Source organism: Scylla paramamosain, chromosome 4 (assembly GCF_035594125.1).
Source record: "Scylla paramamosain isolate STU-SP2022 chromosome 4, ASM3559412v1, whole genome shotgun sequence".
NCBI lineage: Eukaryota > Metazoa > Arthropoda > Malacostraca > Decapoda > Portunidae > Scylla > Scylla paramamosain.
Genome location: NC_087154.1, coordinates 5144548 through 5164492, shown reverse-complemented (window position 1 = coordinate 5164492; position 19945 = coordinate 5144548). Strand labels below are relative to the sequence as shown.

The 19945-nt window shown below is 43.1% G+C and overlaps 1 protein-coding gene and 1 long non-coding RNA gene across 9 annotated transcripts in view; one reads left to right on the top strand and one right to left on the bottom strand.

Annotated features, from left to right (window-relative positions):
• The window catches only part of LOC135099250 (putative protein kinase C delta type homolog), a 186350-nt gene that overhangs the window by 86832 nt on the left and 79573 nt on the right, over nt 1-19945 (bottom strand). For all 8 annotated transcript variants that reach the window (XM_064001667.1, XM_064001672.1, XM_064001679.1 and 5 more), the window contains 3 exons: nt 16613-16644; nt 16066-16151; nt 13953-14082 (listed from right to left, as the gene is read on the bottom strand). In XM_064001667.1, coding sequence (XP_063857737.1) covers nt 13953-14082; nt 16066-16151; nt 16613-16644 — 248 coding nt within the window. The remainder of the gene's footprint in view (nt 1-13952; nt 14083-16065; nt 16152-16612; nt 16645-19945) is intronic.
• Nucleotides 1-19945, top strand: part of LOC135099320 (uncharacterized) — a 95205-nt gene that overhangs the window by 57323 nt on the left and 17937 nt on the right. Inside the window, exon 3 of the long non-coding RNA XR_010267841.1 lies at nt 17725-17781. This is a non-coding gene — a long non-coding RNA (uncharacterized LOC135099320). The remainder of the gene's footprint in view (nt 1-17724; nt 17782-19945) is intronic.

Genomic DNA, 19945 nt, shown 5'->3' with positions numbered 1-19945 from the left:
GTGTACACGGGGGTGACTCCTCGGAATAGGTGAGCGCGGCGTGACGGCATCTGCTGTACATGTCATCTTTCTCGTCCCCTGGAGAAGACTCTGGCAACGAGGATGAGTTAGAGCCGCCCAGGTGTGGCCAGGAGTAACGAACGAGTGCAGGTGTGGCTGTGGGGAAGGCGGTAATGTGTGGGAACGAGAGTAGAAGCGGGAGAGAAAAAAAATATATAAAAAAGAATAGTGAATGAAGGGATATAGTTGGAGAATACCATGAAAATAAGGGTAAAGAGGAAGACGGAGACAAATAAAGAGAAGGAGTGATAAATACTGGGCACAAAGACACGAGGAAGTTTATAGGAAGGCGAAAGACAACACGGGGAAAGATAGTAAGATGTAGGTGCTCATAAACAGAGGCGGATGCGAGACCGAGTAGAGAAATTAAGACTCGCAGAGAGAAATGTATGTGAAGGAATAAGACATGGGACAAATGAGAGAGAGAGAGAGAGAGAGAGAGAGAGAGAGAGAGAGAGAGAGAGAGAGAGAGAGAGAGAGAGAGAGATACACGCAATATAAATAAACACCTTTTAACATTTCAAGGCCACTCACTGTTGAGGAGGAAGAGAAAGAGGAGAAGGAGGAAGAGGAGGAAGAGGAGGAGAAGGAGGAAAAGAATGCAGGTCACGGTCAGTCCTTCTATCTCTGGTACGTGTATGGACAAGGACCAATGATAACGATGGTGGTGGTAGTGGTGGTGGTGGTGGTGGTGGTGGTGGTGGTGGCCAAAGACGTGGTGGTGAGTATGCATGCCGGGGGTGGGACGGGTGGACGGCAAGGCATGTCACGAGCGATATAGTTGATGTGTTGTGAGAAGGAACAGGGAATGTGTATTGTGTGTATTTCATTTATTTTTTTTTTTTTTTTATGAAGGTAGTTTTCTATTTTGTCTATTTTATTTTTCGTTTTCTATGACTTGAGCTGCTGCTAGGGAGGCGTATCAAGTAATTTCCGGATCTAAATTACCCATCAAATCATTTTTTTTTTATTAACTTTACTTTTCTGAAAGCGGCCCATAAGCGTGGCCTATTCCTACACCACCCCCCCTCCCAACACTTACCTCCATTAGCTGTGCTCTTGTCAAGCCTCAACTAGAATAAGTAAATAATAAACTAATTGCTTTATCTGGTCCTCATTATGCAGACTTTTTAACCTTAATTTCACCTGTATTTCTTCTTACTTTCTAATCTTTTTGTGTATAATGACGAATTGATGTTTTTAGTTATGAAGAGGAATGACGAGGGAGAAGGGCTGAGTGTTAAGTTGAAGGTGGAAGGTAGAGGGTGGGTGTTACAGATGAAGGTGACAGTGGAAGGTGGAAGACGTAAAGGTGACGGAGGAAGGTAACGGAGACGACAGGTGAGCGTGGTGTTAACGTGATGAGTGGGAGGTTTAAGTGTTGGTGTTGTAATTCTCTCTCTCTCTCTCTCTCTCTCTCTCTCTCTCTCTCTCTCTCTCTCTCTCTCTCTCTCTCTCTCTCTTTCGGTTTGTTTGCGCCTTATACTTTTTTTGCGTTCCCAAGTCGTGAGTCATGTGGTATTCTCTTCCTATTATATATTTCTTTATTATTTTTCTTATTATTCTTATGTACTGACTTGTGTATCTTATTCTTTCATCCCATGACAATAAGTGATGGTGATGATGGTGATGATTGTAGTGGTGATGGTGAACAGTGGTAATGTGTATTAATGATGACAGTGATGACTTTAATTAGTGCTGGTTCAAGCGGTTTAGTAGTTGTGGTGGTGGTGACAGTGATTATATAGTATTGATAGTTGCAGTGGTAGTATTAATAGTGGTGGTGGTGGTGGTGTGGTAGTATTATCCTTTTGGTAGTGATGGTGATAATGGCTATAATGGTGAGGGTAGTAGGCCTGTTGTTGATGATGGTGTTGGTGGTGATGGTGGGCGTGGTCTTAGTGTTAATAATGGTGGTGGTGGTGGTGAAAGTGGTGATAATAGTGATGGTGGTAGTGGTCTAATCCCTCCTTCCCCCCCCATCCACAAGAACCCCTTTCCTCCCCCCCTCCCTGTCCCCCCGCACAATACTCCCACTGCCGATAATGAGATGCCAGAAAAGACTTGCCAGAGGGAATAAAATAAACAAAACAAAAAAAAAAAGCATATATAAACAACAATAATTTACGCGTCGGTTTCTCTCCCCTCCCTCTTGCCTTAATGAAAAACGACAAATAAATATACCAATGCAAAATACGAAGGAAAAGAAAAATATACACTGAGACAGAACATTGAGCGAAACATTTCCATTTTTTTCTTTGTCTTCTTCTAAGAGAAAAATAAAGAATTTCTGAAGGGATGAGTCCTTTCAAATTCCTTATAATGGTTTTCTATGACAGAGTATTGAGACACGTGACACTTTTTTTTTTTACAGTAGCAATAGTACTAGTTGTAATAGTAGTAATTGTAGTAGTAGTAGTAGCAGTAATAGTAGTAGTAGTAGTAATAATAATAATAATAATAATAATAATAATAATAATAATAATAATAATAATGATAATAACTGAAAATAAGGGACATAAGTGGTCCAGTTTGCCAAGCATCCAAACAACGCTCTTACGTCCTTGGATCCACTGCCCACTCTCCTCCCACTCAGCCTCATGTCCTCCACCCACACCTCCTCCTCCTCTCTCTCTCTCTCTCTCTCTCTCTCTCTCTCTCTCTCTCTCTCTCTCTCTCTCTCTCTCTCTCTCTCTCACGCACACACGGTGATAAAAATGATAATGTTCATTGTGTGGTTGTTAGCTAGTTGTGTGAACGAGTGAATGAGCGAGACTTGTGTGAGGCATGAATACGTGTATGAGTGAACGAGCTAGGCTTCAGTCATAAGTGTTAAGTTGAAGTGCGCGGCCTGGCGCCGGGAGATCACCTACCTCCAGCCTTCTGTTTCACACCTTCTGTGAATAAACACCTGCACTGTTACCTGCGTTTCCTGTGCCCCTGCTGGTCAAGAGTCGAACATGGCGCAGTGAGTAGGATCAGGACAAGGCTGCAGTGGGTACGGCGCAGAATGGAGAAGCAGTTGGAGGCGCTGGCTGCCCTGCTAGCGCGACAGTCGGAGCAGAGTCAGGCTCTGCTAGCGCGACAGTCGGAGCAGAGTCAGGCTCGCGAGGAGCGTTTAACCCAGCTGCTGGAGAGAGTGGGGACACAAGCTCCCAGTCGCACCACGGCGAGCAATGAAGGCGAAACCACAGCCCGCAGCACGTCTACCCAGGGCGCGAGGTTCCCGACGTCCGCCACCATCATTCCTCACTTAACGGCGTCAGCATCTTTACGTGAGTTCGACACGTGGCGCCATAAGTTTGAAGGATACGTAACCCTCGCCAGGATAGACTGTCTCTCCCTGGCTGAGCAGAGGGCGGCACTCGCTGCTGTCCTAGACGACGAGTGGACCCGTACACTTCGCTACGGGATAAGCTTACCGAGAGACGCGGAGTTAAGAACCATCCTCGATGCAATGTGTGAGTACCTGCGAAGCCAGCGCAACATCATCATGGATAGAAGAGACTTCTACTCCCGCGTGCAAGAAACGCAAGAAGGTTTTGACGACTTTTTATGTGCTGTAAAGGAAATCGCCAATTTCTGTGACTTTTGCGACCAGTGCATAAACCATCAGCTGCGTGACAGAATTGTCGTTGGGACACGAGACGAAGTGGCTCTGAAACGCATGCTGGAAAACAAGAAACTCACCCTTGAAAACGCCATAGATATTTGCAGAGCATCAGAGAGCGCTAACCAGTGTAGTGCAGTACTAAGGGGCGGCTCTCACTCTTCGAGCCATGGTGTGAACGCTGTCTCGAACTACAGGAAGGGCAGTTTTGGGGCTCAAGCCCCACGGGCTGTTATCGTTGTGGCAAAGATTGTCGCAGTGACAAAAGGGGATGCCAGGCAATAGATAAAGTGTGTCGTAACTGCGGGAAAAGAGGGCATTTTGCGAGTGTATGTCAGCAGACAGTGAGGAAACGACGAGGAGCTTCGAGGAGTTCCTCAACTGTCTCTCCTCATCGCGGTGCAGGCCCGAGGCGGGGAGCCAGTGCCAGTGTATACCAGCTCTTATCAGGCGTATACACAAAGACGGTGACGGCACGACCTGCGCCCCAGGTGCTCGACCACCGCCCGCTGATACCTCTCCTCAATAGCAAGTTGTTGGGAGAAATAGAGAACCTGCGGCTGCAGCGCATGAGGGAGAAGCTTGCTCAGTATTCTTTCACAGCAAGCTGGCAAAAGGGATCGACACACTGTGTGCCCGACGCCCTCTCACGTGCTCCAGTACAGGACCCAGTGGAGGAAGAGGATGCTGCTACTTCTGGTGACCTCGACCCTCTCCACTCAGCGGTCATCTCAGCGTTATCTGCCACCAATGAGGACGGCGTCCGCTTAGCACCACTCCAGGATCAGACTGTGGAAATGGTACGTGCCGCAGCAGCAAGAGACGGGGAGTACTGCTTGCTCAAGAACGTCATCATCGAGGGCTTCCCTGATCATTGCCACGACCTCGATCACCGCTTGCGTACGTACTGGCCGGTGCGCAGTCTGCTGGCCGTAGACGACGACCTGGTGGTTTACGGGCCGAGGCTTCTTATTCCTCACAGCCTCCGCCGAGAAACACTAGAGCGACTCCATGACAGTCATCAGGGGATGGAGCGCACCAAGCGACGGGCCCGACAAACGGTGTACTGGCCTGGTATGGACAGAGACGTTGAGAACGTCGTTTCTGGATGCTCACTATGCCGTCCACTCCTACCAAGCCAAGCCAACGAACCTCTCTGGCAGGACACGGACACACCCAGCAGGGTGTTTGAGTCAGTTTCTGCAGACTACTTCCACGCAGCAGGCCGTACATACCTCGTGTATGTAGATCGCTTGTCTGGGTGGCCTCACGTGTCTGCATGCTCACGTCCAGCATCGGCTGATCAGCTCGTTCGTGTCCTTCGGGGTGTGTTCGCCGACACGGGCGTGCCTGTTCTCCTGAGGACTGACGGTGGACCGCAGTTCACTTCTTCATCGGTACGGCGCTTCCTGGCTCGATGGGGGGTGGAGCATCGTGTATCTTCACCTCATTATCCACGCTCCAATGGTCACGCCGAGGCAGCGGTCAAGTCCGTGAAGAAGCTGATCCTCACGACCACACAGCAGGGACACCTGGACGAGGATGCGTTCGCTCGCGGGTTGCTGGAACTGCGCAACACTCCGAGGGCGGAAGGGCGATCACCAGCACAAGTCCTCTTCGGTCATCCTATGAGGTCCTGTGTCCCGGCTCATCATCGCTCATACGCTCAGCAGTGGCAGCGCGCTGCTGATGAGTGCGACGCCAAGGCAGAGCGACTGAGGAAGAAAGCGAAACTTCGCCACGACGCGTCCGCCCGTACTCTTCCTCTCCTGCACCTCGGTGGCCACGTCGACGTTCAAGATCACATGACAGGCCTCTGGGATCGCCTGGGTGTCATCGTGGCTGTTGGGCGAAGGAGAGACTACCTCATCAAGATGGGCAGCGGTCGCGTGATGTGGCGTAATAGAAGACACCTACGCCCACACAGACCTCTTGCTCCCCTTCCTGTCGAGCAGCACACCGCTCATGGCGGTGCAGCGCTTCAGCATCAGGGTCACGAGGAACACCACCATCCCGGCAGCCCGGAGCATCAGGGTAACGGGGTACACCGTGGCCGAGAGCAACCAGAGCGTCGAAGCAGCCGACAGCGTAGTGGAGCCGAGACGACTGCAGGTGCGGTGGCACCGTAGCACCTACGATTAGTCGTACGTGTTCATTGTACGCTGTGTTTGTTTTGTGTATATGTACCGTGTTTTCTGTACTTCAATCATTGTAACTTTGTTTCATGTGTTACGGTAGCCATAACAAAGATAAGGAATCTTCCTTATGTCTCGGGGAGGTGTGTGGTTGTTAGCTAGTTGTGTGAACGAGTGAATGAGCGAGACTTGTGTGAGGCATGAATACGTGTATGAGTGAACGAGCTAGGCTTCAGTCATAAGTGTTAAGTTGAAGTGCGCGGCCTGGCGCCGGGAGATCACCTACCTCCAGCCTTCTGTTCACACCTTCTGTGAATAAACACCTGCACTGTTACCTGCGTTTCCTGTGCCCCTGCTGGTCAAGAGTCGAACATTCATGAAAATGCAAAACCAAGGCAATTAGAGTTGTGTGTGTGGTGTGTGTGTGTGTGTGTGTGTGTGTGTGTGTGTGTGTGTGTGTGTGTGTGTGTGTGTGTGTGTGTGTGTGTGTGTGTGTGTGTGTGTGTGTGTGTGTGTGCAGGCGATTAATTACTCTTGACGATGTTTAACCCAATTTTTGTATCGTGCTGAACTTGTGATATGGAAAAGTACAAAAGGAGAGAGAGAGAGAGAGAGAGAGAGAGAGAGAGAGAGAGAGAGAGAGAGAGAGAGAGAGAGAGAGAGAGAGAGAGAGAGAGAGAGACTTATAGACTGAACGACAGACAAATATTTTATAGTATTTTCGAACAGAGAGAGACAGACAGATAGACAGACGAACAAACAAACAAACAAACAAACAAACAAACAAACAAACAAACAAGTACGCATACAGCCACAAATATAGAACAAACAAACACAAAAACAAATCAAATCTTGTGCAGCCAGACAAACAGACAGACGGACACTCAAGAACCAATAACTCTATCACTCTTCGTCCTTCTTTCACATTACCTCATGTACAGAGATGGACAGACAGACATATGCAAACAGACAGACGAACATAGACGGCCAGACAGACTAGCTGACATAATGAGACAAACGGAGAGATATTCATACATGCATACATACACACACATATACATACATGCATCCAGACAGACAGACAGACAGACAGACAGACAGACAGACAGACAGACAGACAGACACAGGTAGCCAGACAGTAAGCAGTTAACTCATTCACCTTTGGGCGATCATAATAAACTGTCCCTGATTCGATAGCAAGTAAAAGCTGCGTAATGGACGAGGAGGAGGGGGAGGGGGAAGAGGAGGAGGGGGACGATAATAGAAAAGGATAATAATACCATTCAGGTCACGTCAGGTCAGGTCACAAGGTTAAGGCGAGGAAGGGATGCATAATTCTCTTGAAGCCCCTTTGCTCCTCGGCTTGAAATGTTGAAGTTTACATAATGTGAAGATAAACAAGGTGAAATGGATAGTATTTAGCATACCCTGAAGGTGTGAGAGCATGTATGAAAAGAGAGAGAGAGAGAGAGAGAGAGAGAGAATGCTAACACTGCATCTTAATTACGAGCCGAAAATATGTCCTTGTTAATAATATGCAAGCTGAGGGCGAAAAAAAAATAAGAAAATAAAATAAGCATGACACTTTAATCTGAAATACGTATGAAATATCCAGCGAGCTTCAAAATTTTCGTCCTTGTACACTAAAAGAGAGTAAAGAACGTGGAGTAAATGAGATTAACAGCAAATTCTTGGTAAAAAGGGGAAGAGGCGAAAGGGAGAGAGAGAGAGAGAGAGAGAGAGAGAGAGAGAGAGAGAGAGAGAGAGAGAGAGAGAGAGAGAGAGAGAGAGAGATGGAAGGCTAGTGGGAAGAGGACGGGAGGATAAAAAGGGGCTTTATAATATTAAATAAGTGGGAAGTTTTCCATAAAGGCGAACGAGAAATTGTTATAAAAATGAGTGAAAAATAATGACACGAATAGAAAAGAATGGTTTGTACGTAAGGGGAGGAGCAGAAAGGGGATGAGAGAGAGAGAGGATAAAAGACCAGACAGGCAAACAGACAGACACACAGGGAGGGAAGAGGAGAGGAAAACTGAAAATATAAAAGAGAGAAAGAGGCACAAAATAAAAGAGAAAACTTTGTAAAGGAAAAATATCCGCTAAAGTAAAATGATAAAAGAAATATTTGTGACTTTGTGAAAATGTGCGTGAGAGAGAGAGAGAGAGAGAGAGAGAGAGAGAGAGAGAGAGAGAGAGAGAGAGAGAGAGAGAGAGAGAGAGTGTGTGTGTAACGTGTATTTAGAGAAATGAAAAAGAAAAATACCCAAACATTCTATCTCTCTCTCTCTCTCTCTCTCTCTCTCTCTCTCTCTCTCTCTCTCTCTCTCTCTCTCTCTCTCTCTCTCTCTCTCTCTCTCTCTCTCTCTCTCTCTCTCGTTTTCTTGTTTTCCTTCCGTTTCCTGTCTCTGGTGCTCCTGCCCTCTCTCGCTCTTCCTTCCCTTTACAATGAATGGATTTCTTCAAGATTTATTACCGAGATGCATTAAAACGACTGCATATTTGTGCACTGAGAGAGAGAGAGAGAGAGAGAGAGAGAGAGAGAGAGAGAGAGAGAGAGAGAGAGAGAGAGAGAGAGAGAGAGAGAGAGAGAGAGGGGGGGGGGGGGAAGGAAAACGGAAGAAGAAACGAAAGAAAGAAAGATATAAGAAAATACAGTGATGATAATAGAAAGAGGTACACGGATTCACAGATAGACAGATAGACACACAGACACAGATATACGAAAATAGGAGAAGATTTTAGGGCAGGAAACCACTAAGAGACAGAGAGAGAGAGAGAGAGAGAGAGAGAGACAGAAAAACAGACACACAGAGACACAGAAACACAGAAACAGAAACAAAAGTGGTCCAACATTTACGGAGAGAGAGAAAAAAAACATACTTAGCGACAGAAAAAAGTTGGCCAGTGGGAGAAGTAGGTAGGGTCTGGGAAAGGTGAGGCTGGCACGCTGGCTGCCTACCTGTACCTCTCCTCACTGGAATTGGATTAGGATGAGATGAGGAGCACAAATGACCGGGGGTACGATTGGCTCTGAGAAATAGAGCTGCCCAAGTCACATCCAATCAGAACAGAGAGAGAGAGAGAGAGAGAGAGAGAGAGAGAGAGAGAGAGAGAGAGAGAGAGATGAACGTTTGAGACTGTCAAAATGTTTTTTTCTTCTCTCTCTCTCTCTCTCTCTCTCTCTCTCTCTCTCTCTCTCTCTCTCTCTCTCTCTCTCTCTCTCTCTCTCTCTCTCTCTCTCTAGGTTTATCTTACTATCTATTTGTTAATTTCTTCTTTTCTCCTCAATGACAAAATTTTTCTCTTTCTACTTTTGTGAGGAAAATCGAATAAAAGGACACAAAAATCAAAATAGTCCTCTAAGATTTTTCCTCCAGTGGCAAGTAAAAAAGAAGGATTTCTAAAACGGAGGCAAATTTTTGTTCCCAAGTTGACGTGTATGCTTAATAGTGTCTGAAATTGTTCTGCAAGGAGCTGGATGATCAGTGGAGTGAAATATGTGTAAGATGAATAGAAATATATAGAATAGAAATATATAGGATAGAAATAGATTGTGAAAAGGGTGTAACAATGATTTTCTTGGTTCTTTTTACGTAATAACAGCACGTCTAAATGTTCATGCTTGACTAATAACGTTATATGATAGTAATATCGTGTAGTAGTAGTAGTAGTAGTAGTAGTAGTAGTAGTAGTAGCAGTAGTAGTAGTAGTAGTAACAGTCAAACTAACACCCAACAATCATTTCCTACTCCAAGTCCTTTTCCATCCATTTATTAAGGTAAAGCGCAGTCGTGTCTTTAGCAGTAGTAGCAGCAGCAGCACCAGTAGCAATAGTAGTAGCAGCAGTAGTAGTCACAGCCTTTAGCACTGTTACCATTTCTCCAATAACAGAAGCATCCCCACATCCTGTATCTCCCTCCCTCCTTTCCTCCCTTTCTCTCACCCTTCTCCCACTCCCCCTCGCCCCCTCCCCCATCACTCTCCTCCCAAGCCTCGTTGTAAATATGACGTGAAAAACAGCTGCAGTAATAGAAGCAAAATTGTGAATGGGCTAATTATAGTTGCAATAATCGGCTGTGATAATCCGTGTAGATTATGAATATTGCTGCATTATGCCCAGCTCCACGTGGAGGCCTCATTTACGAAGGGAATTAATGGCACTGCTGCAAATTATTATGATATTATCCAGATACGTGCGAGGACCGGCTCTCTCTCTCTCTCTCTCTCTCTCTCTCTCTCTCTCTCTCTCTCTCTCTCTCTCTCTCTCTCTCTCTCTCTCTCTCTCTCGTCGTGCTGCTCTCTTTCTCTCTTTCCTAAAACATTCCACAGTCCTGTTTTCTTTGTTTTTTGTTTTTGTTTTTTTTTTATTTGTATTTCCCAGTGACTTGCATGTGTGTGCCTTGGTGTATAAATGTGCTATCAAATTCACTAAATTCTTAAATATCATCCTCAGCGTTGTCATACGTACGTTATTGTGTGTTGGTATGCGTTTGAGATGATGTACAAATATAGAGTAGTTTGTGCTTCAGTATTGCCGTTTTCTTTAGTTGCTGCCTTTCCTGAAGCTTAAACTAATGTAAAATATATAGATTTCTCTCTCTCTCTCTCTCTCTCTCTCTCTCTCTCTCTCTCTCTCTCTCTCTCTCTCTCTCTCTCTCTCTCTCTCTCTCTCTCTCTCTCTCTCTCTCTCTCTCTCTCTCTCGAACTATGGAAGATTTAGTTAGTTATATTTCCGTAATGTTATTAAAGAGAAGTGCCTTGTAAATACTTACGTTCGAGAGATGAATTGTTGGTGTGAACTGTTAGTGAATATTGCAAGACTTTTGTGGTCTAAGAAGTTCGGGGTAGGATTTAATGACGAAGATCACTAGCACATTATTTTCCCTCTTCTTTAGAGCCCCGTGAGAAAGATGATCATTAGAACACGAAATGTAATCCTTTTAAAGCTCACAAAAAGAGGATTGTCACTAGCACACGATTTTCCCCCTTCTTTGTAACCTCATAAGAAAAATGATCACTAGCAAAGGAGCTGTAACCCTTTTTAAAACCTCGCATTTTGGCTCTCCTAACTTCAGACGTTCCTTTGTTTGTTTGTTTTTTTATTTCATATTTATCTGCCTATTATATCGTGTTCTTCCTCATATGGTTATCACGGTCATAGTTTTCTCTCACCCCTTCCCTCCCTTATTTTCAGGTTTCAATAACTTCTAGAGATATTGGGTTGAACGCTAGATAGTACACTTCCTATTTTGTCTCTGCTCAGATGGTATATATTTTGCATCAATTATTAACTTCGCCTTCTTTCTGCATACTCAACACACTACAGTATAAGATATTCCTTTGGTTCATTCCTTCACCGCCGACTAAAGAAAAATGAGGAAGCATCAAATAAAGGACTAGAAAGTTCCAGTGTTTTGTCCTTACTATATTCAACGAGCTCTTGTGGAAATAGTCGACGTTTCTGAGGGCGTTTTCAAGGTCCTAGTGGTAGCTGAATACTTATTATGCATCACCAATAGACAAAACACTCATGAAAACCCGAATAATCGCATGTATGGCCCTTGAAAATAGTCCTTATGAAGGTATCGGGATTTCCAAGACGAAGATACATGTATTCTGCATCATCCAAAAAAAAAAAAAAAAAAAAAGACAAGGAGAACCCAAATGATAATCTCCATGACTTTTGAAAATAATTACGAGAGCTCAAACCGTTTCAAAATACTAAAGAATGCAACACGGAAAAATAATGCAAACTTACCTCTAGCGGAAACTCCTCGCCCCCACAGGGAGAGGAAACGAGGCTGCTCTCCGTCACAACCTGGTAATGGTCGTGACGCAGGAGGCAGGAAGTCGTAACAGGGTCGTAACAGGCTTAGTGAGCTAGAACAGTTAGGTAACTCCGAGGGGAAGAAGGAAGCGAGGGAAATAATTATGAAGGGAACGAACAGCAATGAAAGGAAAAAGGAAGAAGAAATGGCTGCTCTCACCCGTTCAGAGAGAGAGAGAGAGAGAGAGAGAGAGAGAGAGAGAGAGAGAGAGAGAGAGAGAGAGAGAGAGAGAGAGAGACCTCAAACTGATACAGAACAGAGAAATAAAGCATCAGAAAAACGAACACACTAAGAAAATAAAGAGAAAGACTGAGGGAGGAAAGCAGAGTGAGGCAGAAAGATGACATTGGCAGCTGGAGGGGAAAGGACACGAGGAAGACCAGAAAGGAAGAGGATAAGAGGGGAGGAGGATTACTGTCCCCGTAACATGAGGAAGGCAGTAAATGTAGAGAGGGAGAGGCCAAGAGGACTAAAAAGCAGATGAGTGATCGAAGGTTAAAGAATAAGAAGAAAAAGAAAAATAATGCTGAGTTAATTTGTGTGAGCGAAAGAAAGGAAGAGAAACAAAAAAAAGTATATATCGAGAAAGAAAATTTATTAAAAAAAGCAAAGGAATGAAGAAGGAAGAAGATAAATAAGAGAGGACTATGAAAACTTGAGCAGAGGAGTTATATATAAAGGAAAGGAAGGAAAAAAAAGCTAAAGATTAAAGGAGAACATAGAGTAGAATTGAAAGCAATGAAGAAGAGAGAAGATAAGAGAAATTTAAATTAGCGCCGAGCAAAGGTGCTTGAAAGAAAGAAAATAAAGAAGGAGAAAACAGAGAACCTAAAGATTAAGGAAATAGAATAGCATAAAAAGGAATAAAGTAAGGAAGAAGAATTTAGAGACAGAAAATTAATCCCGAGTAAATGTAACTGGGACGAACGAAAGGAAAGAAAGGAAAAGATAATTTTAAAAAAACTACGAATTAAGAATAAGTAAAGAGCTAAATCAATTAGGAAACAAACTAAAGAATGAAAAGAAGAGAAAGATAAAAAAGGAAGAAATTTGGGACAAATAGATGTGATGTAGATGAAAGAAAAGAAAGGAAGGAGAGACAAAAATAATGTAAAACGAAAGAAAAAAGAAAGGAAATCTTGGAGTTAATAATAGAGAAATGAAGGTGAAGGAGAAGCAGCAAGGAGAGAAAGATACAAAGGAACGCAAAGAGAGAGAAAAAATAAGAAGAAGAAGGAGAAGAAGAAGAAAAATTAAGGAACAAAATATAGTAAGATGAAGCAACAAAGAGAATGAAGGAAATTAAAATTAAGAAAGATATGAAGGAAGGCAAATAGAAAAGAAAAGCGAAGGAGATATTGATAAAGGAATGAAGAAGGGGAACAAAAAGAAGAGTTGTAATAAAAGAGAAGGAAGGAGAAGAAAGAAGAGAGCGAAGGAGAAAACGAAGGAAGTCGAGAAAAATATTGTAAGAGAGACGATAATAAAATAATGAGAAAAAGCAAAGAGGAAGAGGAAGAAACGAAGGAAGGAAAGCAGACTAATATGAAAAAAGTGAGGAAGGCTGTAATAAAGATTTAGACGAAGAAAGAAAAAGATAAAAAAAGACAAGAAGAATAAAAGATATGATGCAGACGAGAGAAAGGAGAACAGTAAACAAAATTAACTAAAGAAAACGAGGGCGAAGACCAAGAAGCTTCCAAATGACGGTGAGAAATATATAAGCAAAATTGAGAGCGAAAAGATTTAAAGAAATATGTTGCAAATAAAATAAAAGGAAAGGATAAGTAAAACTAACTGAAAATATAGGAAGGGAACGAAAACGAAGGAAAATCAGAAGGAGGAAAAACCTGAAAAATAGTGACAGTAAGGTCGAGAGTAAAAGAATAAAAAAAAATATTATATAAACGGAAGAAAAAAAGAAAATAACTAACATAAGAAGAAAAAAAAGGCGTAAAAAAAAGAAAACAATACAAGAGAAAGAAAAGGAATGAAATAGTAAATAGTAAAGTAGAAACTAAAACACTGAAACAAGAAATACAATGTAAACGAAAGAGAAAGAGAAAGGATAAGGTAAAACTACCACAAGAAAAGAAAAAGAACGAAAATGAAGAAGGGAAAGAAGAGAAAGAAAGAAGAAAATATAAAAGTAAAATAGACCGTAAAAGATTATGCAAAAGAAAGAAAAAAGGATAAGTATAAGCAAAACTAACAAAAGGAAAAAGAAAACGACGAAAACGAGGAAGGGATGGGAGGGAACGAATGAGAGAAGATTAGTGCGTGTAAACTGGAGGTAATGTTGTCACGGCCACTGACCTTCACACTTGAGTCCCTGTTTGATGACGCCCCACAGCAGGGAGCCGCAGTGGTCGCAGAAGGTCGGGGACATGTAGGTGTTGACGTGGAACCGATGCGGAACGTTGATCTTGAAGCGCTGTCGCAGGTACTGTAGGAGAAGGAAAGAGAGAGAGAGAATGAAATGTGTTAGCGCGTCAGGTTAGCAAGCAGTATCAGTGAAAGGATCGAAAGAGGATGTAACTGTTTTAAAAATAGCGAGAAGAACCAGTGAAAGAATGAAAAAGGTCTTCAATGTTTTAAAGTAGCGAGTAGAACCAGTGAAAGGACCGAGAAAGGACGTCAGTGTATTGCAAGAGCGAATAAAATCAGGGAAAGGGTCAAGAAAGGATGTTAATATGTTAATTTGAAACAGAACCAGTGAAAGGATCGAAAAAAGGATGTTAGGATGCTAATTTAAAACAGTAAAACCAGTGAAAGTATCAAGAATGGATGCTAGTATGTTAATTGGGGACAGACGAACAAGTGAACGGGTCGAGAAGAGGCACCAGTGTGTTAAGTTGGAGAGAAGAACTTTTAAACGAGTGAAAAAAAAGGACGTTATGGTATTTGCTTTGGGGGCAAGAACCGATAGAAGAGTCAAGAAATTGAGAAAAAACTGGTGAGCGAGTTCTTGTCTTAATTTCCTCTATCTCTCCAGGTGCAAGTGAAAGGGATAAATTTGCAGTCCATGACGCTGTAACTGTTACTGGATTGCAAAGTAGCGTTTGGGCATTGAGCGTGTGAATGACTGAATAAATAAGCCTTTTGCATTGATTTCTCTTGATTTCTCTAGGTATTTATCTATTTGTAAGTGAACGGAGAGGAAAACATGAAAACCGGAATGTAAAGAAATAAAGGAAATTAATCAAACTACCTTGCATTATGCTATAGATGAAAAATACTATTGTTACTTCAGTTGCCAAAAAATATATATATATATATATTCATTTGTTGTACATGTTACCTTGCTCCATCTCTCCAGCTTCGAGTGCCTACTAATCTACCTTCACTTGCTCTTTTACTCCATCATCACATTCCCAGCACCTCTCCCTTCATCAACTCACATCGCTCTAATCCCTTTACTCCTTCCTTCCAATTCCACATTTTCCCTCTTTCCCTCTACCAGCACCTCTTCAGCACCTCCACTCCCTCTTCCTACCGCCATGCCTCTCCCTCTTCCTCTCCACCACATCTTTCCGCTCTCCCTTTCCACAGACACACGTCTTCCCCTCTACCCGTATCCTTCCAGGCCCTTCCCCCATCCAGCCCACACATCACCACACTTCTCTTCCCTAATTTCCGGAGCGCTTTGGATCCGCGAGTTTTATTCTTTCTTCTTTTGCCTCTCCCGTTCAGCGCCGCCGGAAAGAAAGGGAAGGTTTGTGGGTTACGGAGCTCCTAGTCTAGAAATCAATGTTGTGTGTGTATAGTTATTATTCTTTTATATGTAGCCTTCCCTTGTTTTTTCATACAATGTTGCCTTCAGGAAAACAGCTAGAAGCTAAAATAGCAATAGAAAGGAAAAAAAGATAAGGTTACTTTTCACTGGGTAGCGATTAAGACATTATGAAAGAGTAATAATTCATACGAGATACTGAATAAGTTATATACTTTTCTGCAGGACAAAATTCTTAACGGGATGCGCAATTGAATAATACGGATTGCAGTTGTACATTGACACTAATCTTACGTCACCTGAGGGCACCATCGCACTGTCACATCAGCAGACTCGTTTCACGCTCATGTCCCCATAAAGTCTGCGGTTGAAGCACCCCATGTTTCACTAACATAAAGGATCGGACATTGGCGGAAGATGATTTCAGTGATATGAATGGTATTGAGTATTGTTTCTGGCTTTCCTGCCCCTCGCCTTGCCGTCCCCATAACATAACTGATTCTAAGGACCTACCCATTATATTACTGTCAAGGTTATGCACTTTTTTTTATCTTCCTCCTCCACAAAGGTTACTGACATTTCCTCTTCCTCCTTCTCTACCTCTTCCTCCTCTAGTCATTCCCAGGCCAATGACACCTCCTCTCCTTCTCTTTCTTACTCTCCTCCTCCTCCTCCTCCTCCTCCCCGTGCACTCACTATGGTCTGCTGCGACTCCTTGCCGGATCCTGGGCAGTTTCCGAGAATCTTGTCATGGCACTTCTTGTGGACGGCACACTGGCACACTGTAATGGTGGGAGGTGAGTTAGGTAACGCTCTCTCTCTCTCTCTCTCTCTCTCTCTCTCTCTCTCTCTCTCTCTCTCTCTCTCTCTCTCTCTCTCTCTCTCTCTCTCTCTCTCTCTCTCTCTCTCTCTCTCTCTCTCTCTCTCTCTCTCTCTCTCTCTCTCTCTCTCTCTCTCTCTCTCTCTCACACACACACACACACACACACACACACACACAATTATATTTTGCAGTTATTGACAATTAAAAAGAAGAAGAAATCATGCTAGGAGAGAGAGAGAGAGAGAGAGAGAGAGAGAGAGAGAGAGAGAGAGAGAGAGAGAGAGAGAGAGAGAGAGAGAGAGAGAGAGAGAGAGAGAGAGAGAGAGAGAGAGAGAGAGAGAGAGAGAGAGAGAGAGAGAGAGAGAGAGAGAGAGAGAGAGAGAGAGAGAGAGAGAGAGAGAAAGAATGCAGCATACTTACTCTGGCACTGGTAACCTTGCTTCCCGAAACCCCTGCAAGATAAGGAAAGACAGATAAGCAAGTTGTGTTAAATGGAATGTAGTATTTTTAACCGTATCAGTCTGTACTTTCTTATCGCTTTCGCAGTGACATACTTACTACCTTGTATCTTATCAGTGATTCCGCCAATACAATAATATCACTGTCATTCATATAGGTTATTCATATAGATAGCGCTGCTGATGGCAAGTTTTAATCTTTTGCTTCCTTCACATTATTTCACCTACATCCTTCTAATAACACTTGTTTATGGAAAAGGATTTCTGACCAAGAGTAACAAAACTGGAGAAAAAGAAGAATCGACTAGAAAAGCTAATCCCTCAGATAGATCGAAATTATGTTCAAAACTGGAACGTAAAGAGTTTTAAACCTAACCTAACCTCTTGAATGAGAAAGATTGCAGTGTTTATCTTGATCCCTCATCTGATATACGTATGTAAGTCCCCCATGAATCACGTATTGTTTTTTTTTTTTGTGTGTGTGTTTTTTTTTTTTATTGCACCAGGTCTGTGGATTTACAAAAGTGACGTCTGCTTCAGTGTGGAGTGTCATTAGTTTTGGTGCTTAAGTAATGAAGGTAGTGACATTTATGAACGACGCTCTCTGCAGGATCGACTTCTGCTCCTCCCACTTTATTCCAAGGCTTGAAACGTTATTACAATTGTCAGTCAAGTTGTGTTTCCATTTAACTTTCTTCTGAGGAGCGGTAGTTGACGGGGGGTCTTTTATTTCATCTAAGTTTTTACAGCCGTGGTAGGTCCCCTTTACATGTAGAGAAAGTAATAAATGAGTAAATAAAACATGTTGCCTGTTAATCACTCATTCAGTCAGTTAATCGCTAGTTTATCAATCAGTCAGGTAGTTGTTGTCCATTAGTCTCAGTCATTCAGCTAATCACAGTCAAGTGGTATAGCAATTATCTATCTATCTATCTGTCAGTGAATCACCCATTAAGTCATTCACTCAATCACTCGCTCATAGTCATTCAGTCAGTCAGTCCGTCAGTCAGTCAATCAATCAACTAATACTAGATAAATATTTTGTAATGTAATTCTCCTTCCTCTCCTTTTCAGTGGATGTGCCTCATATCACCAATCGCATCTCTGAGCAACACCCGCCCTGCTGAAGGAGTAAGTACAAGTATACCATTGTGTTCAGACTCTTGGACGTAAAGGCAACACGTCTCTAATTCTTTTAGCTTTCTTGAATTTTGGTTGGAATTCCTTACAGTGGGATGCTCTTTGGTCTTTCAGTAATGGTAAGTAGTAGTAGTAGTATTAGTAGTAGTAGTAGTAGTAGTAGTAGTAGTAGTAGTAGTAGTAGTAGTAGTAGTAGTAGTAGTAATAACAACAACAACAACAACAACCATAATAGTAATAATAATAATAATAATGATAATAATAATAATAATAATATTTCCTTGACTTAATTAAGGTTATGACAGTTCCTTGTTAGAGCAACAGAGCGTCAGTGCATTATCTCCTCCTGTCTTGAAGTCTGACAGCAGCAGCGGCAGTAATAGTGGTAGTAGTAGTAGTAGTAGTAGTAGTAGTAGTAGTAGTAGTAGTAGTAGTAGTAGTAGTAGTAGTAGTAGCAGTAGTAGTAATAGCAGTAGTAGTAGTAGTAGTAGGAGTAGTAGTAGGGATTAAGTAAAAGTAACAGAAGAACAACAATAAGAACAAGAGCAAGAACAAGAAGGACCAATTCAAGAACAACACGAACAAAAACACCAAAAAAATAGTAGCAGCAGCAGCAGAAGTAGTAATAGTACGTAGAACTGGTAGCAGTAACATAGCCAATTCAAGCACATCTTTGGTAAACGCGCAAAAACAAGTTACACGAACAAAGACCGGCTTATACTGCACGCCACAATCAAGATCCCACGAACAATGCGCGCCACTTCCCCGCCAGTGCAATCCCAGCTCCGCCACCCTCGCTCTTGGCACGCTTGGGTTGCTGTTCCCTTCACCTGTTTACTCCAAAAAGGCGAAAAGTTCTCCAGCAGCAGAATCCGAGCATTTGTTGTTTTTGCACCTGCCGACGGTCTCCGGAGTGACAGCCAAACACCCACAAGCAGAGGGGGTCTCCTGGCTACGGATCTTGGCGCAGCTGTCACATTCCTCATTATGGTTCGACGATTTTTGCCACTCGAGAAAACAGGCGAGCGACGGCTGAGTGAGGGATGGCCCCGGGAAGACCCTAATCAGATTTGACGCCTTAACTTTAATAAACAAGCATATTGGTTGGTGCCTGACTGACTGACTGGTGGAGCTGCCCAACCTAACCTTACCTAACCCTGTCTTATCTAACTTAATTTGACTTAACATTACGTAATCGGATCCAAATCGTATAAGTACCTGATCATAACCCCAATAAACAAGAAAATTTATGACTACCTGTTAAAAGAGCAGCAATTTCACCTCTTCGTTAATTTAGCAGCTCAATGCAACCTTACCAAGTAACCTAACGTATTTGAACCTACCACAGCGTAACCAGATACAAAGCACCAATAAACTAGGGAATCAATGACTGACTATTGAAGGTGCTGCTGTTGTATATCTCCTTTAGTATAATAGAGAGCAACCTCATCTAGCAACCTAACTTATCTGAAACTGATTTAACCGAACCAGACGCGAAACCATAACCTCAATAAACTAGAGAATTGGCGACTAACTTGAGCAGGAGTTAACGTTTTCATCTCTCCCCTAGTACAGCAGATCAATGCACGTTCAGCCTTCCATTACCCGTCCATTAAAAGGGAGATATAGCTCATAGTAAATGGTGTATGAAGGAGCCTCGGTGCCCGCCACTCACCACGCTGCCATTCGTCACCCACCGCCCCACCTGCCTGGCTCCGGGCGTGGCTCAGGACGGGCGCCCATATACTTTGTCATCCACGCCTGTCATCCGCGCCGGCCATCCATACGTGTCAACACCCGTGACGTGCGTGAGTGGTAATGGTAAATGGGATGACGTGTGCTTCCCTTAAGTGTGTCTATTGTAACTTTGGTGTTAATCTTTCCACTGAGTGACGATTACTTCGTGATTACTTGCGCTCTGACCATCTATTTTTGTTCTGCAGCCTCTTGAATAGTGACTTCATGTTCTTTCAGTAATGTTTTTTTTTTTTCTTTCTCTCTCAGTATATTTAAAAATAAGCTTACACGTCATCTCTCGGATTCTTATTTAATGTTATCTTATGTAATTTTTATCTTCCTTCAGTCTCACCTAACATCATCTTACTTCCTTACTGAATATCCCGTTTTTTGTTTTGTTTTTTCTATACTTCTGTAG